The 25422-nt window shown below is 36.9% G+C and overlaps 1 protein-coding gene across 1 annotated transcript in view; it reads left to right on the top strand.

Annotated features, from left to right (window-relative positions):
* GABRA1 (gamma-aminobutyric acid type A receptor subunit alpha1) overlaps nt 1–24839 on the top strand; it is a 60037-nt gene extending 35198 nt beyond the window's left edge. The window contains exons 7-10 of the mRNA XM_060008428.1: nt 1536–1679; nt 11674–11826; nt 16764–16966; nt 21952–24839. Of these exons, the coding sequence (XP_059864411.1) occupies nt 1536–1679; nt 11674–11826; nt 16764–16966; nt 21952–22263 (812 nt within the window). The 3' untranslated portion in view covers nt 22264–24839. The remainder of the gene's footprint in view (nt 1–1535; nt 1680–11673; nt 11827–16763; nt 16967–21951) is intronic.
* The last annotated feature ends 583 nt before the right edge of the window (nt 24840–25422 follow it).

The raw sequence follows: 25422 nt of genomic DNA, 5'->3' as shown, positions 1-25422 counted from the left end.
CATGGCCATCATCAAAAAATCTACAAACAATAAATGCTGGAGAGGGTGTGGAGGAAAGGGAACCCTCTTGCACTGTCGGTGGGAATGTAAATTGATACAGCCACTATGGAGAACAGTATGGAGGTTCCTTAAAAAACTAAAAATAGAACTACCATATGACCCAGCAATCCCACTACTGGGCATATACCCTGAGAAAACCATAATTCAAAAAGAGTCATGTACCAAAACGTTCATTGCAGCTCTATTTACAATAGCCCGGAGATGGAAACAACCTAAGTGTCCATCAACAGATGAATGGATAAAAATGATGTGGCACATATATACAATGGAATATTACTCCGCCATAAAAAGAAATGAAATTGAGTTATTTGTAGTGAGGTGGATAGACATGGAGTCTGTCATACAGAGTGAAGTAAGTCAGAAAGAGAACCAACAAATACCATATGCTAACACATATATATGGAATCAAAAATAAAAAAAGGTTCTGAAGAACCTAGGGGCAGGACAGGAATAAAGACACAGATGTAGAGAGTGGACTTGAGGACATGGGGAGGGGGAAGGGTAAGCTGGGACGAAGTGAGAGAGTGGCATGGACATATATACACTACCAAATGTAAAATCGAGAGCTAGTGGGAAGCAGCCGCATAGCACAGGGAGATCAGCTCAGTGCTTTGTGACCACTTAGAGGGGTGGGATAGGGAGGGTGGGAGGGAGACGCAAGAGGGAGGAGATATGGGGATATATGTATATGTATATCTGATTTACTTTGTTATAAAGCAGAAACTAACACACCATTGTAAAGCAATTATATTCCAATAAGCATGTCAAAATAAAAAAAGGATGCTTAGTAAAATTTCCCGTGTTATCACATTTATCATGACCTTCCCCTGGCCTGATATAATCTGGACCCAGGCTATTGCCTCTAACCTCATTTCAACTCTTCATTCTGGCCACATTAGTCTTCTTGTTCTTCGTTAAATATGTCAAGCTTTTACCTGCCCTGGAGGAAGAAACTTGTTAGCTCATCTATCCAGAGTACCCTTCCCCAAGACATTGCTCCCTCTCACATTTCTGTCATGTATTTGTATAAATGTCATTTCCTCAGTGAACCTCTTTGAGTCCCTTACCTAGAATAGGCCCCATCCCCTCCATTCTCTATCCTCATATCTGTTGTATATGGCTTTACTGCATTTAACACTACTTGAATTATGTATTCATTAGCTTCTCTGCTTTTGTCCCCACTACTGCAATGCATGTTCCACAAGATCAGGTGTTTGTTATGTTCACTGCTGTATCCTCAGCAAGGTACTCAGTCCTTTGTAGATGCTTAAATACCATTTGTTATGAGTGAACTGATAACTGAATGAATCAGGAAAATGTGTCAGTTTTCCTAAACTAAGGGATATGGGCTCTCCTTTCCTAGGCTGACCTCTGGAACCATGTGTTAGAAAATATGAAACTGATAGAACACACCAACTAACTAGGAGAAGCAAAGCGGCAAAACACATGGACCATCTTCCATTCTTTCCTTTTAGATGCTTACACGAGAGCGGAAGTTGTTTATGAGTGGACCAGAGAGCCGGCACGCTCAGTGGTTGTAGCAGAAGATGGGTCACGCCTAAACCAATACGATCTTCTTGGACAAACAGTAGACTCTGGAATTGTTCAGTCTAGCACAGGTGAGTGCCATTTAGTTACTTTAGATAGGGGAGAAGGACCAGAAAAAGTTTTTGTAAGAATGTGCAAATTCAGTTAAGTCCCTCAATGACACAAGTAGAGAGAGTGAAAATTGCACTAAACTGGGGAACAGTTGGACTGGGAACTAGTATAAACTCTATAGACCTGTGACCTTGAATTTGACATTTAATGCCTTTTGGTCTCTGGGAGGTTTTGTTGTTGTTTGTTTGTTTACAAAATGAAGAAGTAGTTCCATGTGATCAGGGTAGCATTGTATTTAGACATGTGAACTTTTGGAGATGAATATACGGGTTAAATCCTTATTCCTCCAGCTTGCCAGTTAATTGTGGTCACCTCACAGGGTTGTTGGAAGGAATGAATTAAATCCATGAAGAGTAATCATCACACTTCCTGGCACATAAAAAACTCTTAATAAATGTTAGCTATTAATATCATCTAGGCCCCATTTATTGTCATGATTCAATAAATCTTGGTAAATTTCTAGCGGCAATCATTATGCATAGGATACCAAAAAGCCTTTTTTTCCCCACAAATCCATTTGTAACTCTAGCCAGGGATCTTCTACAGCTAAAATCTACACTGATCACTCCATTCTGGAATTAAAAGTAGATGGACCACCATCCTTCTTGGTACTGTAACTGTTTTACCAATGAAATACTCAGAATTAGATCAGATACTATGAAGCAGCTGTATCTAAAATTTTAAACTTTTGAAGTGGCTTCAAGAAATAAGATGAGTTTAGTTATGCATGTATCCCTTTTGTGACTAAGGGATATGTGATCATAGGGTCAGATAATTATAAATAAAATTTGGATTCTAACAATTAGGAAAATGTACTCCCTTAATACCAATATTTTTAATTGTTCAATTACTGAAAGCTTAGCAAGGATCAACAATTTTATGACTGTATCTAAAATTTGAAATTAGTTCATTCACTTTGATTTGTAATTCCTAAAAAAAAGACAATTAAGTGATATGTAAAGGCAGAATTGCTCTTTTTCTCAGGAAAATTTCTTCCTTACATTTCAGACTTTATATTAGGACCATGATCATTATAATCTGACCATTCTAAATTCAAGTAATAGGTCAATATATCTTACTTTGATTATTGGATAATTGCTGCTTAACAGGATCTGTCTTTTGCTTACTTTATAGCATCCATGGCTACTATAGAAGTTGAAATATTTATGTTTCTTGCTTTGAAAAATGGAGAAGATTTTCCCTCAGCTTTGCCTACCTTAGAAATGCACATGGCATAGTGGGAATGTCTTAGGCTTTGCAGTGAGAAAGATGTGGGCTCAAGTCCTAGTCCTGCCTCTTAGAAGCCTGGTGACTTTGGGAAGGTCATTTATCCAATTAGAAACTCTGTTCTCTTCTAATATTGGCGAGTCTGTAATTTTGCATTAAAGATGAGATAGTATAAAACGCTAAACAGAGTGTTATACAGTAGATGCTCAAAATGGTGTGCAATAGCTGTTGCTATTGTCCTGAAAATATCCCCAAACGTGAAAAATACCGAAAATTTTTCTTCCTCACCAAGTTATGTTGGAAAAGATACTAAAATGAGCAGTGCTTACTTTTTAAAACTTGAATGCTATTATAAACTGGATATTGTGGCAGGTGCTACAGTCAATGATAGACAAGACATCTCTCGCTCTCATGAAATCTGAAGTCTAAAGGAAGACAGACAAACACAAACTATAGTTATCAAAATGGGTGGTAAGTGTTGTGATTAACATTTTTGTGAGGGCAAGTACGTGTCCGTCTTCTGTATCCCTATGATTTACTACAGTAGATGAAACAGGAGGCACTAAATAAATATTTTGAATTAATGAATAAAAAATAAATGAATCCAGCCTGGGTAGTCAAGGAAGGATTGCTGCAGGGGTTGACTTTCATTTTGTCAATCTGTATTTGTTGGGATCCAAGTAATCACTATTCTAGGCCCAGGACATTCAGAATAATAGACAAAGAACTTCCCCTCAAGAAATTCTCTCCCTACTATCATTAGAATGGAGGTTAGAGGATATCAGGGAAATAGTAATTCAAGTGCAATAGCATGCATGCAATAGGACAAATATATACTACGGTTGCTGGGAGGAAGGAGTGCTTCCATTCTCTTCTAACGCTAGTGAACTTGGTGTGTCACTGTATCCCTCTTTATATTCTAGTTCCCATGTCTGCAAAATGAGTGGCTTAGTCTTATGAACTTGGAGACCTGTTTCACTTTTGGTTTCCTAAATCAGCCTACCTATATTCTTGTTACTCAGAAAAGATATACAGTCCCAAAAGGGCAATAGGAGAGAAAGAGTGGTCCAACCCACCACCACCAAGCTGGCTAGACCTCATAAGTTAGGCTCATTAAAAGTCATCATTTCGTGTTAGAGCTGCAAGTTTATCTGTACAAAATAAGAGCTTTTCCTTGTCATTCCAATAATGGATATGGGGGGAGGTGGGGAGGAGAATAAAGAGCAAATTCTCAAATGTGGGAGCTCAGTTTGACGTATGTTTTCCCCTCCACACTAAAACCCTGAACTACCCTTCCTCTGGGTCACCTTTAGCTCATCAAAAATCCACCTTGTTACATTTCTATGAGAAGAAACAAAGATCTTTTGTAAGGTCTTCAATCCCATATTTCACAACTCCTACAGAGCCTTGCAAACATTAAGATAAATGACACTGAGTGCTATTATCTCCCTGTTTCTGCCAGAAGACTAGGAATGGTGGCAGAAAAGTACACACACATTGAGAATGATTAGATAAAAAGCATCTTCTCTTACCTTAAAATTCTCTGTGGGGAGAGAAGCAATTCAGGTCACCTTCTAGAAGGTTAGAAGGTGTTTCCCCGCTTGCGTGCAACCAGCACATGTGTGAATACTCACTCACACACACTACCAGTGACCTCTTTCAGGTCAAATACCTCTAGATCACTTCAGTGCCATAGGAGGGAAGATATGAGGCTCAATCCAATACTTGGATTTTTCTCAGTGCAAACATATTAGAGGGACAGTCCCTTCATTGGAATCTGCCATCAGTTTGGGGGAAAAAATGAGTTGGAGACTTAGTTTGAAGTGCACTTATTCACCTGGCAGAGCAAACTTGTTACAAGGACACAGAAGGATGAGTCTAGTCAGTTTTCACATCCGATGCAATTCTCTGTTATCCATTCATTTATTCGCTTATTCCTTCAACCATTTGCTCATTTACTCTGTTTGACACTGTGATCGGGCCTGGAAAAGAGAGGTGAAGGACCCGTAGTTCCTGCACTCAAGAAGCTCATGGTTGAGTGATGTAAGTAGCTAATATGCATTGCGTTGTTCTAATCCTTACAACAGGCCGAGGTTGTAAGTATTATCATTATCTCCATTTTACAGATGGGACATAATTGAGGCCCAGAGAGGTTTAATAATTATTCCAAGGTCACACAGCTAGGCAGTGGCAGAGCTGGGATTTGAACTTGGGAAGTCTAGCTATAGAGTGTGTGCTCTCACACATGACACACTAGTAATAGGCAAGATAGACATGTGAAAATGCAACAATGTGGTATAGCATGGAGCTTAAGGGGTGGATTCTGGAGTTATACTGTGAGGTTTTGAATGTTGGTTTTACCACTTATTAACTGTGTGACCTTTCTCTGTTCATCTTTTCTCTTGTACTACTTGGAGATGATCAGAGGATCTACTTCATGAGTTACTGTGAAATTGAAATGAGAAAAATGCATGTAAACTGCTTACCAGAGTATCTGACATGTAAAAATTATATAATAAATATTAGATATTACTATTAATAGTAATGATGAAGTTAGTACAAGAAAGCTACATGATGACACCTAAGAAGACGTCATTTCTTCTTGAAGTATAAGGGAAGGCAGTTTGAAACTAGACCCCAGCCATGGCCCCCGACTCAATCTAATATACCACAATATGCTTCCTAAGGAATTCTTTAAGGAAAGCCCACACAAAAATTATAATTGTAATTAAGGGACATGACAATGTGACTTATACAGAAATGCAAAGTTGTTAAATTTGGCATTAGGTATAAGAATAATATCACGGCTATAAAATAAGAAGAATGTAATATAAAATGCTTTTTTTAAAACACAGTGATGACTGGAAAGTCGTCATATTTGCCTAAGTCAATAGACAGGTGTGATCAAAGGAAACGTAGGTGAGTTTTGTCTAATAAGAATGTCTCTTCTTGGGCTTCCCTGGTGGCACAGTGGTTGAGAGTCCGCCTGCCGATGCAGGGGACACGGGTTCATGCCCCGGTCCGGGAAGATCCCACATGCCGTGGAGCGGCTGGGCCCGTGAGCCATGGCCGTTGAGCCTGCGCGTCCGAAGCCTGTGCTCCGCAACGGGAGAGGCCACAGCAGTGAGAGGCCTGCGTACTGCAAAAAAAAAAAAAAAAAAAAAAAAAAAAGAATGTCTCTTCTTTGTGAATGACTTTTGTTTATCCTTAGAACAGATGACCAGGGAAAATTATAGGATCCTCTTTCCTAGAAACAGTCTTCTCTGGATGAGTTAAGGATGACTCTGCAGGGTTGAAATGAATGAGGAAAGCAACAGTTTTCACTGACCAGGGAGCAATAGTGGTGATCGACATTCACCAAAGGAGCCTCAGGACTTCTATTTTTGCTGCCTAATACATGATCTCCAGAGAAATAATAAAACTGTAAGACGTGAAAACAGGTTTCTAGGAGGGAGGATGGAGAGGGAAACTTACATAGTCATCTGGTCAACCTAATCATATTTCAGATGAGGAGATAGGTCCAGAGGGGTTAAGTGGCCTAGAACTATAACCATTGTTTCCTTATTTCTATTTCAGTATTCTCTGAAGCAGATATTAAAATACCAGCCCCTCCCTCAATGACATTTTTTATTCCTCATTCCTTTGGAAAAAGTAGCATCTTAGAAAACATAAAATTTAGAATACTTGAAAGGAAAGTGATAGCTTTACATGGAATAAGTATCCACTACAATTTTGTTAAAGAAATGAATGGAGCTAGAGAATCCATTTCTATCCTTTCTACCTTTACACTGTAAATCTGCATGTGACTCAGACTTTTTTAGAAGAACTTTCACATCTGTTATTTCATATTATCCTCACAGCATCCCAGGAAACAGTTAAGTAGCACATTATCATTTTTACTGAATAAATGAGAAAACTGAAGTCAAATGAAGTTAAGCAAAGAATTTACTCTAAGTAACCAACATTTAAGAAAGTAAAGGATGGAAGCCAGATCTAAAGAAACCCTCAATGCTGCTTTACAAAATTATATTCCTGCTTCTTTTCTTCTCTCTCTTTAATTTTGTATTGTGATGTATAAGAAATATTGTCACATCTAATTTACAAGCTTCCCTCAGGGTTACATGATGTGAAAGGATATTTGAATTACAATTCTTCTAGACTGTTAAATCAGAGGGAAATAATTTGACATGCTTAGTACATAAGCACTTGATGTCTAGAGATACTCTTTCAATCCAATTTACATGACTTTTTTGGTTTTTTTTTCTTTCATTTTTAAATGATTACAATGTGATTCTGATTTTGCCGCCTTTTGCTCTCCTTATTTAAATGTTATTGATGGAAATAATAAATAATATAGAATAAGAATAGATAAAAGCTTTATTTGCACCAATCTGTGGATTATTTATTTTACTACGCCAATAAGAATAGATAAAAGCTTTATTTGCGCCAATCTGTGGATTATACACAGATTCAAGAAGTGCTCAAATTGTGCTCTACCAGACTACAACAACGGGGGAGGCTTACAAAGGCAAAAACTGCAAAATTACATAAGCTGTTTGTCAGAAATTATAGATGGAGCTGGCAAGAAGTAAGGATGTTTATTAAGCAAGGGTTGGTTGGGGTCCGAAATGGATGCATAGTTACATGGGGAGAAATTGAGACCATAAGGTTGCAGCTGGCAGCTGCTAGCAGATATTATTTTGAGAATGGCTGGTGGTGTCCTTGAGTCTGGTAGAGTTCGGAAAATTGAAATTCTCAGTGATACAGGAATATATCTGAAACCACATCCACAGTGGCCACCCAGATCCATTTTGGATGCCTGAACCTCAGTTATTCCATTTAGATTTTTAAATGAATTCTTTTCTTTAATGGTTAAAGTCGATGTACAATACATGCTTGACAGGCCACAAGACAGGCTGTTCTGGTTAGCAAAAAGTATCAAGCAATTCATGTATAAGCCAGAATGACTTCCCCATGCCTCAACATGTGAAAATTTCTTCCATCAACATTTTGTACCAAAACTTCTTAGATTTTGTTTAATTGAGGAAGGTGACGTCAAAAGATTTGAAGTTTTCCTCTACTTTTTCTAATTTGTTAGTGAGGAAGTGGTTTATAAAACAAATATAATGTCACATGATAGCTCCTCCAAAAAAATAATCTTTGCAGAATCTTCCCAAAATGTCACATTGTGAACAACAAAAGATGATAATGGAATATATATAGACATTCACCTTTCTGACATTATGTGACAGATGGAATTTTTTCTTTGAGCTGATGACATTTTGCAGGCTACAATTGAATGAATGGTTAGGAATGATAATGCGTACTCCTGGGAGGTGAGATGTAACCTGACTATATCTACCCAAGGCTACATTTTAGCAGAGTCCCAGGAAAAAAATGTGTTTTTTTGCATTTTTCTCAAATTTGAATCACTTGTTTATTTCAGATGACCTTGGAGACATTATCCAAGTTATCTACAGAAAATAGAAAAAAATTAGATAACATTTTATTCACCTTTCAAAAAAGAGATGCTAGTGGATGTTAATTGCAATGAGTATTCTTAAGCCTCATTCATCCCTTTTCACCATAGGTAGTTGCTGAATATTGAGGATATGTAAAGCCATGCTATACTCAAAGAACTCTCTCTCTTCTTAATTAGCTTTCGGTTTGGTGGAGGTGTATAAGTACATAAATAACTAAAATTAAAAGTATATAATATATTGATAAGTGTAAACAGAAGCTGTAAATAAATTTGAAGTTACTTAATATTGATCAGTAAATGGCAGGTGTTATCATTAATAACAATCATGAAAACATAACTGAATGTATCGATGATTTCCTACTATAGAGAGTACAGGGAGCATTTCTTCTACCAATAATTCTACCAATTCTGACTGGAGAAACAAGAAAAGAAATGGAGAAAGCAACTAAAATTTATTTTAAAACTCTTATGTAGAATGATCTTCACTAGAGCCCTTATTCTGTATCCTCCCCACAATATACGTATCACTATTTTATAATGAGGAAACTGAGGATCAGAGAGTTTAAGGCTACACAGCAAGAAAATAGCATATCTGGGTTTTGAACCCAAATTCATTTGCTTCTAAAGCTAATAAAGTGTCCCCATACAGTACATTTCTTCCTCTTCTACTATGGACTGAGCCCAGCCCATAGATGAACAAAATATTCGGCTATAGAAGAGGTCAAGTAGGGAATTTTGTTGATCAGATTACTGAGATATGAAAATGTGTGGTGAGACATGAGATGTGATACTGAAACACGTGTCAGAGCTAGGATGTGGAGCGTGTTGGGGATTGGTTAGGGAGTTTGCTTGTTAGTATGTAACACTGGAGACACTGTTGATTATCACATTGTGGGAAGGGAGAGTGGCTACAAGTGGCATCTAGTGGGCAAGAGGCAAGGTATGTGGCTAAATATCCTATATTACACAAGACAGCTCCCACAATAAACAATTCTCTGTTCTGAAATGTCAGCAGTACTGAGGTTGACAAACCCTGATGTGGATAATGGGAGTCCATCAAGGTGTTTTAAGGTATGTACGTATGCTTTAAAACAATCACTCTGACCTCAAATTTAGGGAAAAGTGTAGTTTAGGACATGACTGGAGACCAACAAGACAGTTCATAGATTATGGTAGATTTACATTGTAAATCTGCAAAGGAGATAAGAGCAATGACCATGAGGTAAGAGATAGACTGAAAGATACTGCACAGGTGAAATTAAAATTGTGATGATCAACTGATTCCTTTCTCTCTCTTTTGGAAGTCCTACTAACAACCAAGGATTAATTCCAGGTTTTTATCAATAGCCTGAGTGAACAGACAGATGAGAGTGCCATGAATTTAGAAATGGATGCTAAGTGGAAAAGAAGCCCTGCTATACGCTAGTCATTATTTTTTATGGAAAAGTTTAAGTAATATCACTTTTGAACATATTTAGTTGGTGATATCAATGAAAAATCAGTATCTATGAGATGTCTAGTAGATATTCGGAAATACAGTGGTTTTTGAGAGCAATGTCACTTAGAGATGTAGATTCCCGCAGCCATCTGGATAAAAATGACATTAAGAGCAGGGGTGAGAAGGAAAATTCCTTATTAGAGTCAAGAAAAAAATATAGAGATGATGACAGCTAAAGACAGAACTATAACAGGAACCTCTGCATTTGCTTTGCAGAAAGATGAAGATTAGTGCCCAAGAGACAGGAAGAACTCATAACTCTCTGACTGAAATATCCAGTGAGTTAGCAAAAGAAACTGAAAATGAGAGCTAAAAGGAGAATGTGAGTCTAGAGAGTGCTATCAAGATGGTAGGGGCAGTCAGCATTGCTTAATTTTTAGTGCTACAAAGAAGATGGTCAGTGGGTTTGAAGATTGAGATCTTTAAGACTGAGATGTTCAGTTATGGATATTAAGAGATCGTGAGCAGTTTTAACCACATTATAGGGGCTGAAGCTGGATGGCCATGAGCTGAGACATAAATCACAGGTTGAGGAGGGAAAAGTTTGAAGTTGAAGGGAAGGAGGAAGTTAGAGAAATGTGAATACCAAAGACAGCAATATTTTCTTAGTAAGAATACACCTATTTTTCTCCTACCCACACACAGATAACTAAGTATATATTCAGAGTGAGTAAAGCTAAAAACTTCTAAGACTTGCAATTAAGAAATAACATCAACTAAAAACAGAAAACACCTCCTACAATTTGGGCTGTGTGTTTATTTCTTTGGGCCTCTAATCAAATCAGACTTTGACATATATAAAGACCATGGAGAGTGCCTAGCTACTCCATTATTTCCCAGACTGGTCTAGGAATTGAGACAAGTTCAAAAGCTACTGACAAATAGGATTTTTCTGCCCTCACCTTAAAGAATGGTTTGTGTGAATAGGTGGGACCTGAAGAGTTGCATGTTTCGAAACCTTCCCAGGTGATGGTGATGAAGGTGTTCCTCAAAACAAATTCTGAGAGTTCTATCACACTCTTCTCACCTTGATAATCAGGGTAAGCCAAATCCAAGGTCAGACAGCTACTGAAAGAAAGTGCAAGAGCTGGAATTCAGCTCCCCTGACTTGGACACCAAAGCTGCTCCATTAGACAGCCTGACTCTTTTCTGCAGAGGACAAACGGGTGTCTTCTAATCCACTGGTGTACACCATCAGGATCTAGCACATTGCCTTCAGGGTTATTAAAGCCAATCTGTAAACATATGCTCAGATTTGTCTCTTAAATGTATCAGGTACCGGGATTAGGACATAAGAAAATCGATGAGATCTCTGGCACATCAATCTCAACCTCAGTGCCATTTTGGTGTTTGTTTGTTTTTTTTTAATTTTTATTGGAGTATAGTTGATTTACAATGTTGTGTTAGTTTCAGGTGTACGGCAAAGTGAATCAGTTATACATATATCCACTCTTTTTTTTTTTTAGATTCTTTTCCCATACAGGCCATTACAGAGTATTGAGTAGAGTTCCCTGTGCTGTACAGCAGGTTCTTATTAGTTATCTATTTTATATACAGTAATGTGTTATGGTGTGTTTTTTAAATGTCTCTTTTCTTTCCTGGATAAAAGCTTTTCTCTCCAGGAACCAGATGTCACATGGATAAAGGCTATGTCTAACCTCCAGGTTCTTGCTGCTGATGGAAAAACTCACAGATAATTTATTTTCAAGGTCAAATTGCTCACCTTACTGTCTGTTTTACCCTCCAGGAGAATATGTTGTTATGACCACTCATTTCCACCTGAAAAGAAAGATTGGCTATTTTGTTATTCAAACATACCTGCCATGCATAATGACGGTTATTCTCTCCCAAGTCTCGTTCTGGCTCAACAGAGAGTCTGTACCAGCAAGGACTGTCTTTGGTAAGTGCCAATCAAGATGCACATGCAAGGGTCTGGAGGGCAAGTTGTATCATATCTGTGACATTGCAGATAGAATGAAAAAAGTAATAATATGTTAAAATCTGAAGTTAATACAATAGGAATATTCAAGGAATTACCATTCTCGTTATGACATGATTGTAAAAAAATTCTTTTTTTAAAATAGCAAGCTGTTTTAGTGCATGTTAATTGATGGGATTAATGAACACGTGATTTGCTATTTTAGGAGAAAAATGGAATGAAGCAGGTATGAAATGCCTGTGATAGATTAAAATACACACATAGAAACATTAATACTTAAATCATACATTTAGAATCATTTAGAATCTAATGATTCTAAAACATTAATACTTAAATCATACATTTAGAATCATGTGTCAGTGTATTTTTTGAGAATCTGAGAAAATATAGTACCAGCAGAACTACTTCCTTACATATATAAGAGCAAGGGGTCCTTATGTAGAAAGAACTCATTGATGACCATGACACCAGTACAGGAATATCTCATTTTACCCAATGTGTGCACTTCTGAAGAGGTACAAATATTTTTTTCTATGAAAATATTTTAAATGCCTTAGATGCTTTAAGTCAGTCTAATGGAAAAATGTTTAAAGGGTAATAACGTTTTACTAATAGGAAAACTCACTCCCTAATTTATAATTTTAGAAGTTTGTATTTCATATAAAGAGGCATTTCCTGCCTGTGTCATAGTACACTGTCTTAAGTGTACTTTTCAGGCTGATGAAAACAAGATTTTATCACCAAAAACTTACTGATTCATTCATTCATTCACTCATTCAATAACTGACTTTTTCTTTGAAATCTACTATGAGGTCCTACTATGTTCTATGCATGGAATGTAGCTGTTACCTTAACATAAACCATTTTTTTCATGAATGTTAAATTCTGGAGCTTAAAATTTGAATAACAATAAAATCATGCAGAATACTTATTGAATGCTTTTATATCAGGCTTTGTTCTATGAAACAACCCTATATTATCTTATTTAACACTAAAAGAATCCTCTGTAATATTATCCCTGTGGTATAGACAAGAAAGCTAAGGAGCGAGATATTAAGTAACTTGCCCAAGTTCAGAAGCTATGAGGTGAAGAAGTCTGGAGTAAGACCCAGACTCTTAGCTCTAGAGTCTGTGCACTTAATGATGATGAGGTACAACTACCCATGTACTTCCTGCTGCAATGACAAGGCATGGAACGGGGTTGTCGTGGGCAACATAATTTATCTGGAAATTATAACCACATATTTAATTGGTGAAAGGTACAATTATCAAGGCTCATTCCAAAAATATCAACTAGGCACATGCTATGTTTAAAACCCTTTACTACAAAACAGAAGCCTTCAGCTGCTTACATTCTAAACTGAGGATTATTCTTGTGCAGAGACCCCTGTGGCATCAGTCATCTCAGGAAAAAAAGCAAGACTCTGTTACAAGGGCACAGAAAAACATCTTTTCTTCTGAACTTAGCAAGGTGCTTCTGGGGTGGAAACCACGAAATCTTTGCTGTGACATTAGCCTGAGAACAGCTAAGTTAAGACCCAGAATGATTTCACCTGCAGAGCAAAAGAGTAGTTCATTTAAAACTCTTTTTTTCCCTTAACACAATTTGTAAATATTAACTAGTGTTTACACCACTTATTAGAACTGAAGATTGAACTCTTGTCAGATGCTCACTTCTATATGTGTATGTAGTTTGAGCCCTTTATTCAGTTGAATTTTTTTTAAATGAGAACAAAAGACATGTACTTTATGTTTATTTTTGTAGAATGAGCCCAGCACTGTAGTGAAAATGATTTTTTAAAATGCTCACTTCCCCCGCCTTGGTCCCCAACAAATCCTACCCTTCCTTTTTGGAAATCCTCTAAAGCACTTTGGAATGTTTTATAAGTCAAAAACCTTGTTCTTAACATTTTCAACAGTCTGCTATCTCAGCTGACTCATGCCCTTTTGGTAAACATAACTGCATATCTGTAAACTCAACCCTGGCAAGTGTTTCTGTGTATCAAGTTATATATTTCTAATGTTTTAAGTTCAATAAAATCACAAATACAATTTTCTGAGACCTTCAGCCTTCTAACATTTATTTAGTACACGTCTCTATTCTTTCTAGTCTGTGCTCAGCACATTCCTCTGAGCTGTGGGGAATGCCTGAGAGGGTCATGGGTATTTAAAGAAAAAATACCAGAGGGAAAAAATAAAGCAAAAGTTGTACCTTATAACAGTTTAGTAAATGGCATCCAAAAGGCAACAAAGCTGGAGCCATTTCATGTCTTAAAACATCATCTTCTTAACCTTCCATGCTCTTTCTCATTTGGAGGCTGTGGTCATGTAAATTTGCTGCCAGACAGACCCAAGTCTTAGGTTCAATCTTCAGTCTTCTAAGTGTCAGTTGCGTATAAAATGAGAGTACAATTAAAATAAAATAGTGCCATTTAAAAGATTAAGTGAGAAAAATAAAATAAAATTTGTAAATTGTCGGGCTCAATACTTGAAACTTAATAGATACTCAGCATGTTTTTGGTTTTTTCCCTTTCCCTATAGCAGGAATTGTAAGACAACACACACACACACACACACACACACACACCTCTCTTTATGTTATTGTTAACTGTTTTTAATTTATGGATACATTTTTTTTAAGAACACCCATTCCCCAATTACTTTTAACAGTTGGTGGCCCACATAAGCCAAAATTCAAATAAAAAATGGAATTCACTTTAGCGGGGATTTATCCAAAAGGACTGAAGTTGATCATAATAAGTTATTAACTTTGGGGCTTCCCTGGTGGCACAGTGGTTAAGAATCCGCCTGCCAATGCAGGGGACACGCGTTCGAGCCCTGGTCCGGGAAGATCCCACATGCCACGGAGCAACTAAGCCCGTGTGCCACAACTACTGAGCCTGCGCTCTAGAGCCCGTAACAAGAGAAGCCACCGCAATGAGAAGCCCATGCACCGTAACGAAGAGCAGCCCCTGCTCACCGCAACTAGAGAAAGCCTGCACGCAGCAATGAAGACCCAACACAGCCAAACAATAAAAAAATGTTATTAACTTTGTCCTTAGTGAGTATCAGGCTAAGTGCTAAACACTTTATTACATTATTTTATTTAATACTTACAATAGCCCTCTGAGTTAGACTTAGTAAAATTAATTTATAAGGAAATAATTACAAAACATCCAGAAGCTCAGAACCGTGAGGCAATTTTCCCAACGTCACTCAGCAGTTACAGAGCTGGGATTTGAAACTGGGTTGTTCTGTTTTCCAAATACTGACATTTAATTACCTTGCTCTTTGCTCAGGTTAATATTGATATGTAAATCTGGGGGCTATTTTCCCACCAACATTCCTGAAACCATTTGTTGGTTACATAATATGGTTAATGCCCCAGAACTTTCTGCAACACCTCCAATGTTCATAGTAAGTCTATTTCCTACAACTGTGACCATGTATCAAAAATATGAGTTAATAAAAATCTCAGTGTTTCTTCTTAGTCCTATCACTTTCTAATAGAGTTAAAGATCAACTATCTTGAAAATCATGGAAACTAGGGAATATTCTATGGTTTAAAGCAGCTTAGAAAAATTAGCCACCGACCAGCTGTGTAACCCTGCTGAATCTCTAAAATTAATCAAAAGGGTGAATCATAGGTATGAGTTTTAGACACACGGGATGACAATACCTTCTGTGGCAATAATTTACTTATCTTTAAAATGCTTTCACATATTATTATATTTAATCCTCAAATAATCTTGTAAATGTGCAGAACTTTTCCTCTCTTAGAATTTCAACAATGATGTAAACAATCAAGAGAATGAAGTTTAAATCATCACTTTTAAAGTTATGGAGACTGAGGGCCCTAGAAGTTAACTCGCTTACTCAAGGCTATAGAGCTAAGTAGTGAGGAACTAGTTACTGGAAGAGGTTAAGATTTTTTCAACATCATGCAACCTAAGCCACCCCCACTGGGCTCCTGTGATTTTTTTTCATACATTTTCAAATGGCTTAAAAGGGAACTTACAGTATTCTAACTAGTTTAGTGTATTACATATAGTAGATTGATAATATTAATTTGTTAAATGAACATTAATGGATGTCATCATTCACATACCAACACTTATAATAATCTAAGTAAACTAAAAGCAACTGATGTGAAAATTGCTTTGAATGTAGGTGATTTTAATCAGTAGGGATAGATTCACAGAATAGGGAAGATAGGGCAGCATTAGCAGAGAGAGTAAGACTGTGGACATTTGAATCTGATGAATGGGTTCAAATTTGGTTTTGCTACTTCTGAGCTATGTGACCTCAAGCAAGTTACATGCAACTTATTTCAGGAACATCTTCAAAAGAGTATCTATTTGAAGAATCAGGAAAATATAGTATAAAAGCCAAAGAGTTAATAATGTAACAAGATATTATCCTAAAATAATTTAATTATCTATCAATGATGAATTATCAAAAAGTTATTGGTCTCTTGGATTGTATATTCAAAGTACACAGGTAGAATATTAAACAGAGCTGAGGATCCAGGACTAATTATGGATCAAGGACAGTGAAGATACCTGCTTTCTTTTTCCTACAGTTGGGGACAGTGAAGGAATATTATTTCCTTTCCTACCCAGGACACCATGTTCAAGACACCTATTTATGGGAGTTCACTATCTTACTAACAGCTTCTCAATAGCAGAGGAGTTTATCCCTCCAAGAGCTCTCCATCAATACTGCCATACCATGAACTGCAAACTACACTGGGGTTAAATTAAAACTCATCCATCCCAGACCAAAATGGGATAAACTTGAAAACACACTCTGTCTGTGTTTCCCTTTACATAAGTAGGCTGACCTCAGTGATGAAAGTTTGTAGTATGAACCTACAAATTCACTTTCTTTCTTTACAGGAGTAACAACTGTGCTCACCATGACAACTTTGAGTATCAGTGCCAGAAATTCCCTCCCTAAGGTGGCTTATGCAACTGCTATGGATTGGTTTATTGCAGTGTGCTATGCCTTTGTATTCTCAGCTCTAATTGAGTTTGCCACAGTAAACTATTTCACCAAAAGAGGTTATGCATGGGATGGCAAAAGTGTGGTTCCAGAAAAGGTAAATGCTTTAATATTTCCTGTGATATAGCACTATTATGTCTTTTTAAACATACAGGATGGGATGTTTGGACTTGGGGAAATGGATGAAGAATGCAGAGAAAGGGTAAAGAGGATTCTTTGTTTCTTATGTCACAAATGATTAAGTGCTATGAGAATTTTGTTATTGCTAAGCAAAGGTTGTTTCAGTGGATAGATGTTCAGAGTAGAATGAATGAGATAAAGGAGAAACACAAAGGTAAACATCTCTCCTCAAATATGCTTTCCTATGGTCCCCATTGATGTGAGAACTGTTTTAACAAACCTTACATTAGGAGCAATTATGCCATTATAATTTTTGTAACTTGAAAATTATAGTCTTCTGGTTGTTTTCCAAACCTAATAACTTTGGTCAGAAATGTTATTACTTTAATGGCTCAATTGAATTGAGCTTGCAAAATGCATTATCTCTAATTTTCACTCAAGGGTAGGAAACACATTTTCTTTTTCCAAAATAGAGGTTTGCTTTAAGAATCATAACACACAGAATTCACAGAAAAATTCTTCACTGTAGAAAATTATCAAGTCAAGAATATCACTGTTCTTCTCAATTAGAACCTACTTTAGAGTGAATTTTAAAGCATAGTTGGGAGGGACTTCCCCCACGGTCCGGTGGTTAAGACTCTTCCTTCCAATTCATGTGGTGAGGGTTCCATCCCTGGTCAGGGAACTAAGGTCTTGCATGCTGCAGGATGCAGCCAAAATAAATAAGTAAATAAATAAAGCACAGTTGGGGAGGATATTTCTACTTCTGGGGTTTGAAGGAAAAATATGTCAAAATGCAAGGGAGCCTTGGGATGGTGGAAAGAAGGGCAAAGTCAGAGACACAGAGATTCTAAGACATCTAGAAGTAATCTAGGAGGAATCACTCTACAGCAAATATAGAATTCTAGTGTCTTGAGTCAGTCCCTAAAAATACAGTTCTGTGGTCAAATACACTTGAATAATTCTGCATACTGTCACCAAGTCACAGTATAGTAAAGAGTCTGAGAGGGTGTATAGTAAAGAAATCCATTTAATGATGTTTTTCCCATAGCTCCACAAATATACTTGAAAAGAGGATCCTTTGTGTTGGAAACATCTACCACATTTAATAGAATCTAAAGCGTTACTGCTTATACGATGTACCACTAATACGCGTATACATAAGAAAGAAAATATGCTGCCAAGCAAAAGCTCTTTGAGCTTTACCTTTCAGCCACAGGTGAATCAGTTGAACACCTCAATGATCTTGTACACAAGCAACAGCATAGACGGTTCTGCATCAGATGCACTATCACAACCAAAATGGGCCAGAACCAGTCCTCAAAATTCACCTTGCCTTGAAACATCCTTGCCCAGTATAAAAAAATCTCTGAATTTTCAAATCAAGGACCTAGGCTCAGGTTCAGTAAAGAGGAGACAAGACAAAAGGGACTGCATTTACCAGTTGGAGAAAGGGGTGAGAGAGTGGAGACAGAGTTTGTGTCCTATACTTACCTTAGCCATTGATGGCCTCCATTTGTCCTAGAACAAAAGGGCAGTCCCAAAGGAAAGAGCACCAAAACTGAAGATGAGTGATCATAAGACACTACCAATTGTAAGACATAGCCCAAAGTCATAGATGTGGACATTTTAAAAATGCACATCTTAGAATCACTGGCATATATTCTATTAAAGTTCTTCAAAATTAATTATATGCAAACATCGGTGATATGCAACTGAAAAATGAAATGCAAGCACTGGGAAAAGTTGCTTTTCTATCTTAATCCTTTCTTTGCATGCTGCAAGAGGCCAATGTCTTTCTGATTGTGGCTCATCAGTATCAGTGGTTAATGACTTGTTAGATGAATTGAACTTGATCTGGAAAGCATAGAATTTGGGTTGAGGGATTGGTGAGCTCATAGTTGAGTTTACATTTCTCTCTTTCTGACCGTATGTTAGTCTTTCAAGTGCTGTGTCTCAAATAAAATATTTCAATCTCTATCAATCTACAGTCCGTGTTATTCAGTGTACACATATAGCTATAGGTATGGTCATATCTATATATTTTATGTATATATAGATAGATAGATAGATACATATACATAATGCCTATATCTGTCATCCTAATGAGAAAGAGAATATTTTTTATAATTTATCTATGTCTCTGTAAAAATCTTCCCCAGGGCTTTGCCAGTTTGATTAGCTTATAATAAGGAGCATGATCACAGTGTGATCCAGGTCTCATTTTGACATTCAGAGAGAATAAATAACATATTTTTCCTGTGACCAGGTGAGTGTTTTCAGGAGAGGTAAAATTTCAATCTCTGACATGGTATAACTTGAAAAAAAAAAAAAAGAAAATCCACATAGGGCATCATGTTTTCAAGCAAGCATATAGTAGCCTTCTCAAGATCCATCCTCATATGTTTAATTGTTGAAAGAAATACCAACTTCTTTTTTTTTTTTTTTTTTGTGGTACGCCGGCCCCTCACTGTTGTGGCCTCTCCCGTTGCGGAGCACAGGCTCCGGACGTGCAGGCTCAGTGGCCATGGCTCGTGGGCCCAGCCGCTCCGTGGCATGTGGTATCCTCCCGGACCGGGGCACAAACCCGCGTCCCCTGCATCGGCAGGCGGACTCCCAACCACTGCGCCACCAGGGAAGCCCCCAACTTCTTAATGAATATGGGGGAGCTCAATATTTTCAGAAATGAAAAAAACTATACTTTTCCTGAGAAGCCAACCAGATATTTCTAAATATCCTTTTCAACATGATGCTGCAAAAAGAAAGCAAGAAATAAAACACTTAAGTTGAGAAAATTTAGTATTAGGGTATTATGATAAATTGGCAGTAGGAGAGACGAAATCTACCAATAATACAAACTCTTCTCCAAGAATTCTTCCTGTGGCAGATTATTCATTTCAGTTTATCTAATAAGGTGTCTGTCACTCAACAAATTTTGTTTAGATTAGAACCCATTGCCTCTCTTCAACATCAGAGTGCATATACATTTTATCTAAAGGACATACATGCTTTTCAATGTATCCTTTAATATTAGATCTGCTATTTTCTAAGCAGTGGACTCAATACAAGTTCAGTCTGGCTGTTTGTGTTGAAATAATTCATATCACTTTTTGACTTGTAGTCATTTGGACCACATTCAGAGAGAATCAATTTAACTCATTTTATTTTTGTACAAATAATTATAGAAATTTCTGTCACTCCTCCTAAAGCTTAAGCAAATCTGCCTTCACTATGAAATGGGTGTATACTTGGACTAAGTGGCCTTACTTTTAATGGTGTACTACTAGGAGAAAAAAAAATCTGGCCGTTTTTTTGGTTTTAAGTCCCAGTGAATGTATGCTTAAGGACTTGGAGAGGAGAAAAGGTAGCAGATAGGTCATGGAGTTGGATAATAAAGAAATTAACCTGTTAAAATTGCACCTTGTGAGTGAGAAATATCAGCTCTTCTAGAAGTAATAGTTTATTCTGATTTGATATTAAAAATACAGATTGTCCAGAGTATATCGAGTCTGGTTGGTCAAGTTTAGCTGCTCATGAACATTCTCTGTGTAGTTTATTCACAATGTCAATAATCAGGCTTCACTCCCTAGGAGTTCTGATTCAAAATGCAAGATTGTGCCCAAGACATTTACACTTAAAAAAATTTTAACTGGTGATTTAGTGTGCACAAAAAAACAAGGCTCACTCTTCTAGACTAGTGCTATCCAGCAGGAATATAAGTGAGCCATAAATGTGAGCCGTATATATAATTAACATATTTCTGGTAGCCTTATTTAAAAAGTACAAACCAGTGAAATTAAGTTTAATAATATACTTTAGCCAATATGTCAAAAATATCCTCTTTACGTATAAATAATTCTAAACATTATTTAGGAGAAATATTGTACTTTTTTTTTTTTTTTTTTTTTTGCGGTACACGGGCCTCTCACCGCTGCAGCCTCTCCCGCCGCGGAGCACAGGCTCCAGACGCGCAGGCCCAGCGGCCATGGCTCACGGGCCCAGCCGCTCTGCGGCATGTGGGATCCTCCCAGACCGGGGCACGAACCCATGTCCGCTGCATTGGCAGGCGGACTCCTAACCACTGCGCCACCGGGGAAGCCCTGTACTTTTTTTTATTTTTCATACTAAGCCTTCGAAATCCTATGTGTACTTTATACTTCCAGAACATCTCAAATTAGACTAGCCACATTACAAGTGCTCAATAGTCACAAGTTACTGATGGCAACTCTATCAGAGCACATAGCTCTAAACAATGATACACTTAATTTTTGAGAAACAGAAACTCTAAGAAATACCGCACTTGTCAATTACCGCACAGATAACGTTGATAAGCAGCCAACACTGAGCAAGAATTGAATTCAGGGTATCCTGACTACGTAGCCCTGCTTTGCCATTTGCCCATTGGAAACATGGGGAGAAGGAACAAATAATAATTAGCTCAGCAGTTTTTCACTGCAAAACAAACTACCCCAAAACTTAGTGACCTAAAACAACGACCAAGCATTTTGGGCTGGGAAAAACCTGATGGTATTTCTATTAGTCTGACCTAGGCTCATGCCAAAAAGTCCCTGATACGTGGTCATAGTTGGTCCTGCCCAAAACATCCATAAGATGTTTGGTCCACACCAAAGGACTTTGTTATTTCATCCTGTCCAAAACCATTTGGCATGGACACGATATGCTCATGGACATTTTGGATAGGACCACATTTCAAGGACTTGGCGTAAACCAAATGTCTTACGGACCAACTGTCTTATGGACATTTTGGACAGGAACAAATGTCCTGCAAGGTCACTTGTCAATCTGGTTTTTCATTTCTCCCCAAAATGCAGTTGTAAATTATGTTCCTTAGATTTTAAATAAAGCACATGTTTGAGTTCTAAAGGTCCCTTTGCTCAGCAACTTATAAACATGCTTCCCACAGTTTACTAAACAAAATACTTTTACTCTTTCCTTCTACAGCCAAAGAAAATGAAGGATCCTCTCATTAAGAAAAACAACACTTATGCTCCAACAGCAACAAGCTACACACCTAATTTGGCCAGGGGTGACCCCGGCTTAGCCACCATTGCTAAAAGTGCAACCATAGAACCAAAAGAAGTCAAGACGGAAACAAAACCACCAGAACCGAAGAAAACCTTTAACAGTGTAAGCAAAATTGACCGACTGTCAAGAATAGCCTTCCCGCTGTTATTCGGAATCTTTAACTTGGTCTATTGGGCTACATATTTAAACAGAGAGCCTCAGCTAAAAGCCCCTACCCCACATCAATAGGTCCTGTCATTCACATTCTGTTGTTCAGTCCTCTGCGCTGGGAATTGCTTTCTGTTCTCAACGCAGTAATTCCCATCTGCTTTATTGCCTCTATCTTAAAGAATTTGAAGATTTCCTTATTTCCATAATTCATATAAGAACAACAGACCCCTGTCTGGCAGTCCAGAGCAGAGCATATAGCTGAGACAGGATTCTGAAAGAGAGAGCAAGACAGAAAAATCACGACAGAAGGAGACAGAAGGGAAGAGAGAGGAAAGGTGGGGGAAGTAGGTCCAAAGACATGAGAAAAAGTAGAAGAAAAATCAAACTTAACTCTATAACTCTGGGTCATTTGTAGATATATATTTCCAAATATTCTAGAGAAAAGGATACTGTATATGTCAAAAATATTTTTATGTGAAGGTGTTTAAAAGAATAAATTATAAATGTTTAAAGAAGAAGCATTTTAAAAAATCTATGTCTTTATTGCACAAATTACAATGTGCTTCTTACATTTCTGTTTTGTTTTTTAAACCGATGTATAGCTTTAACATTCTGTTTCCAAAGCTAAAGATCCCCACTCTTTCTCCTTTTAAGAAATGCCTAATGCATTATTTTGTTGTTAAATGCTATTTTAAAATTTATGGAAATTGCATTGGCAAATGTGCAGTTCCTCACTGTAGAGCACATTTAATCCAATGGAGACAAATGCTTTAAATAGGCTGCTTTACTATCATCTGAGCTTTTACCACTAGACTCAATGAGGAGTCATTTTAACAGATACACACTCAATAAAACTAAAAAGAGAAATAATAAATTTAAATAGAACAATTTTAAAAGATTTATTTTCCATCCTGTCTATATCCAGATAGCACATGCATCCAATAATCACTGGATTTTCATTCTGAAGATGTTTTTAGAGGGGCAAAAATATTTTGCAAGCTCTAGAATTGTTGAATGTATTATTTTATATAACAGTACATTAAAAGCTTTAGATTGAAATTTATGACTAGTAAACAAATATAGAATATATAAATTATATATGTAAATATACGGCATGAGATTGTAAATTTTTTTACTTTTTTAAAGGTTGTGTTCTTAAAATACTGTGTAGGACTCACCGCTCTTAGCTGTTAGAATGTTGTTAAATGCTATGGAAATACTTTTAGAGCCTGCATTTAAGACCAGAACAGCCTGAAGGAATCAGATGGAAGTTCCAATATATGGGTATAAAATCTACTTATGGAGAGAAAGCTTGTAATTGTCCGGTGTACAGCAGTAAATCAGTTGCTATCTGCTCAAGTCATCCCACATTTCCCTATTTTAAACTCTTGTAATATAGAAAGAAAATGGAAAAGCACTAGTGGGAGCTAGAAAATCAACTGTATATTATTGCTATCTTTGCTGATACCAACTATTTCAATAAGTGTTGTACCATATGTAGCATTAAATATAAAAATACATGAAAGAATGTACAGGAAATAGCTTTTATTGAGTAATATTACATTTCATTTATACTGTAGCAATATATTTGTAGGCATACTACGTAAGGGCTTTAATGACAAGAGGTCCATTAATACTCCCTATGAAAATTCTAGTCTGTTTCATTACTTCCCAGATGTTTTAGAAATAAATATTTATGCAGAAGGTATTTTTGAAGCCTCCTTTTGTCTGACAGAATTTCAGAGATATTTAAAATTAGTGTCCAGAATCCACAGGCTATGGTCTAACCACATTTAGAATACTATGACATAAACCTGTCATCGTAATTACCAAATAAGACAGTTGGGATCCATACCCAAGTTTTGAGCAATGTTTGTCTCAAAAAGCTGCTATCCAATGATGCAGGAAAATACAGTTGTGTTTTCCTAAACAAACTCTGGTTTTGTTTTTAAATGTGCTTTATTGTTTGATATGGTCCTGCCTAAATTCAATGAGCTAGCCCAATAAAGTGTGAACCAGGATATTTCATCCTTCGGTATCATGTGTAGATATCATGTATAGAAATAAAGTAAAATATGGCTCTAACTTCTGTGTTGCTGTTAATCTTGTTATTTTGGGGCGTTAATCTAATGTGTTTATTAAGAGCATTTTATCTTCCAGACTCCTCATAGCTAACATTTGGTCTGTATTTTGCTCATTAGATGTGAATATTTCTTATTAGTCTGCTTTCTGCTATGCAATGACTGCATTTCTATCATTTCCTAGTTTGTTAGTATATGTGGACAGTATTCTATTGTATAAATTGATTGCACAACTTATCAAAGACAAATGATTCTATGTAGCTTTTCTACAGTGCTTTGCTAAACCATGTAATACTAGTTAAGTCTTCCTTGAAAATAAAGATACACTCTTATAGAGGACAGTTCCTGTAAACTCCCAGGAAAAATTTTTTAAAGATGACACTGAATGTTTATTGCACCTTAGTGCAGTGAAGTGGCAATAAAACCTAACATGAATCGAGATTGTTTATGGCAGATGCATGTATTGCTTTACAGAGTTTAGCAAAAGCTCTTAACTTTATGTCATACTGTATTCTATTATAATAATAAAGCTAACATTATTCAGTAAAAAATGGAATGCTTGACTTTCTTTTCATGTTATCAATATGACCTACCATTGCCTTGTTTTAAAATATTTTCAAGTAGGAGCACCTAAAAGTGCCGAGTGCTAATAAGAATTTAGGCTACTCAGAAGAGTTTTGAAGATGTATCAATAGTATGATCCTAAACTATGATTTTAAATGAATCACTTTCAAAAAGAGGAATTGTTAAACACCTGGTATCTGGTGCTGCTAGTAGCACCTCAACGCAAAATTTGTAAAGCATAAATACAAAAGAGTCAACATACTGAAACAATAGTAGTTTGTTCATATCTATTGTTAATACAGTAGATTTGTTTTCTGATCTACTCCCGGGAGACTGGTTTAATTGTTTTAGAGGAAGAGCCTCAGCATTATAGTTTTTAAACCTCCCACAGATCTATTACATTCCTTAATGTTTCTATAAGCACAAAGTTAAAGTACAAACCACTGAGAGGGACCTTCAAGATGGTGGAAGAGTAAGACATGGAGATCACCTTCCTCCCCACAAATACATCAAAAATACATCTACATGTGGAACAACTCCTACAGAACACCTACTGAACGCTGGCAGAAGACCTCAGCCTTCCTAAAAGGCA

Source organism: Delphinus delphis, chromosome 3 (genome assembly GCF_949987515.2).
Source record: "Delphinus delphis chromosome 3, mDelDel1.2, whole genome shotgun sequence".
Classification (NCBI taxonomy): domain Eukaryota; kingdom Metazoa; phylum Chordata; class Mammalia; order Artiodactyla; family Delphinidae; genus Delphinus; species Delphinus delphis.
Note: the sequence above shows the minus strand (reverse complement) of the source record. Positions and strands in the feature narration are given on the sequence as shown.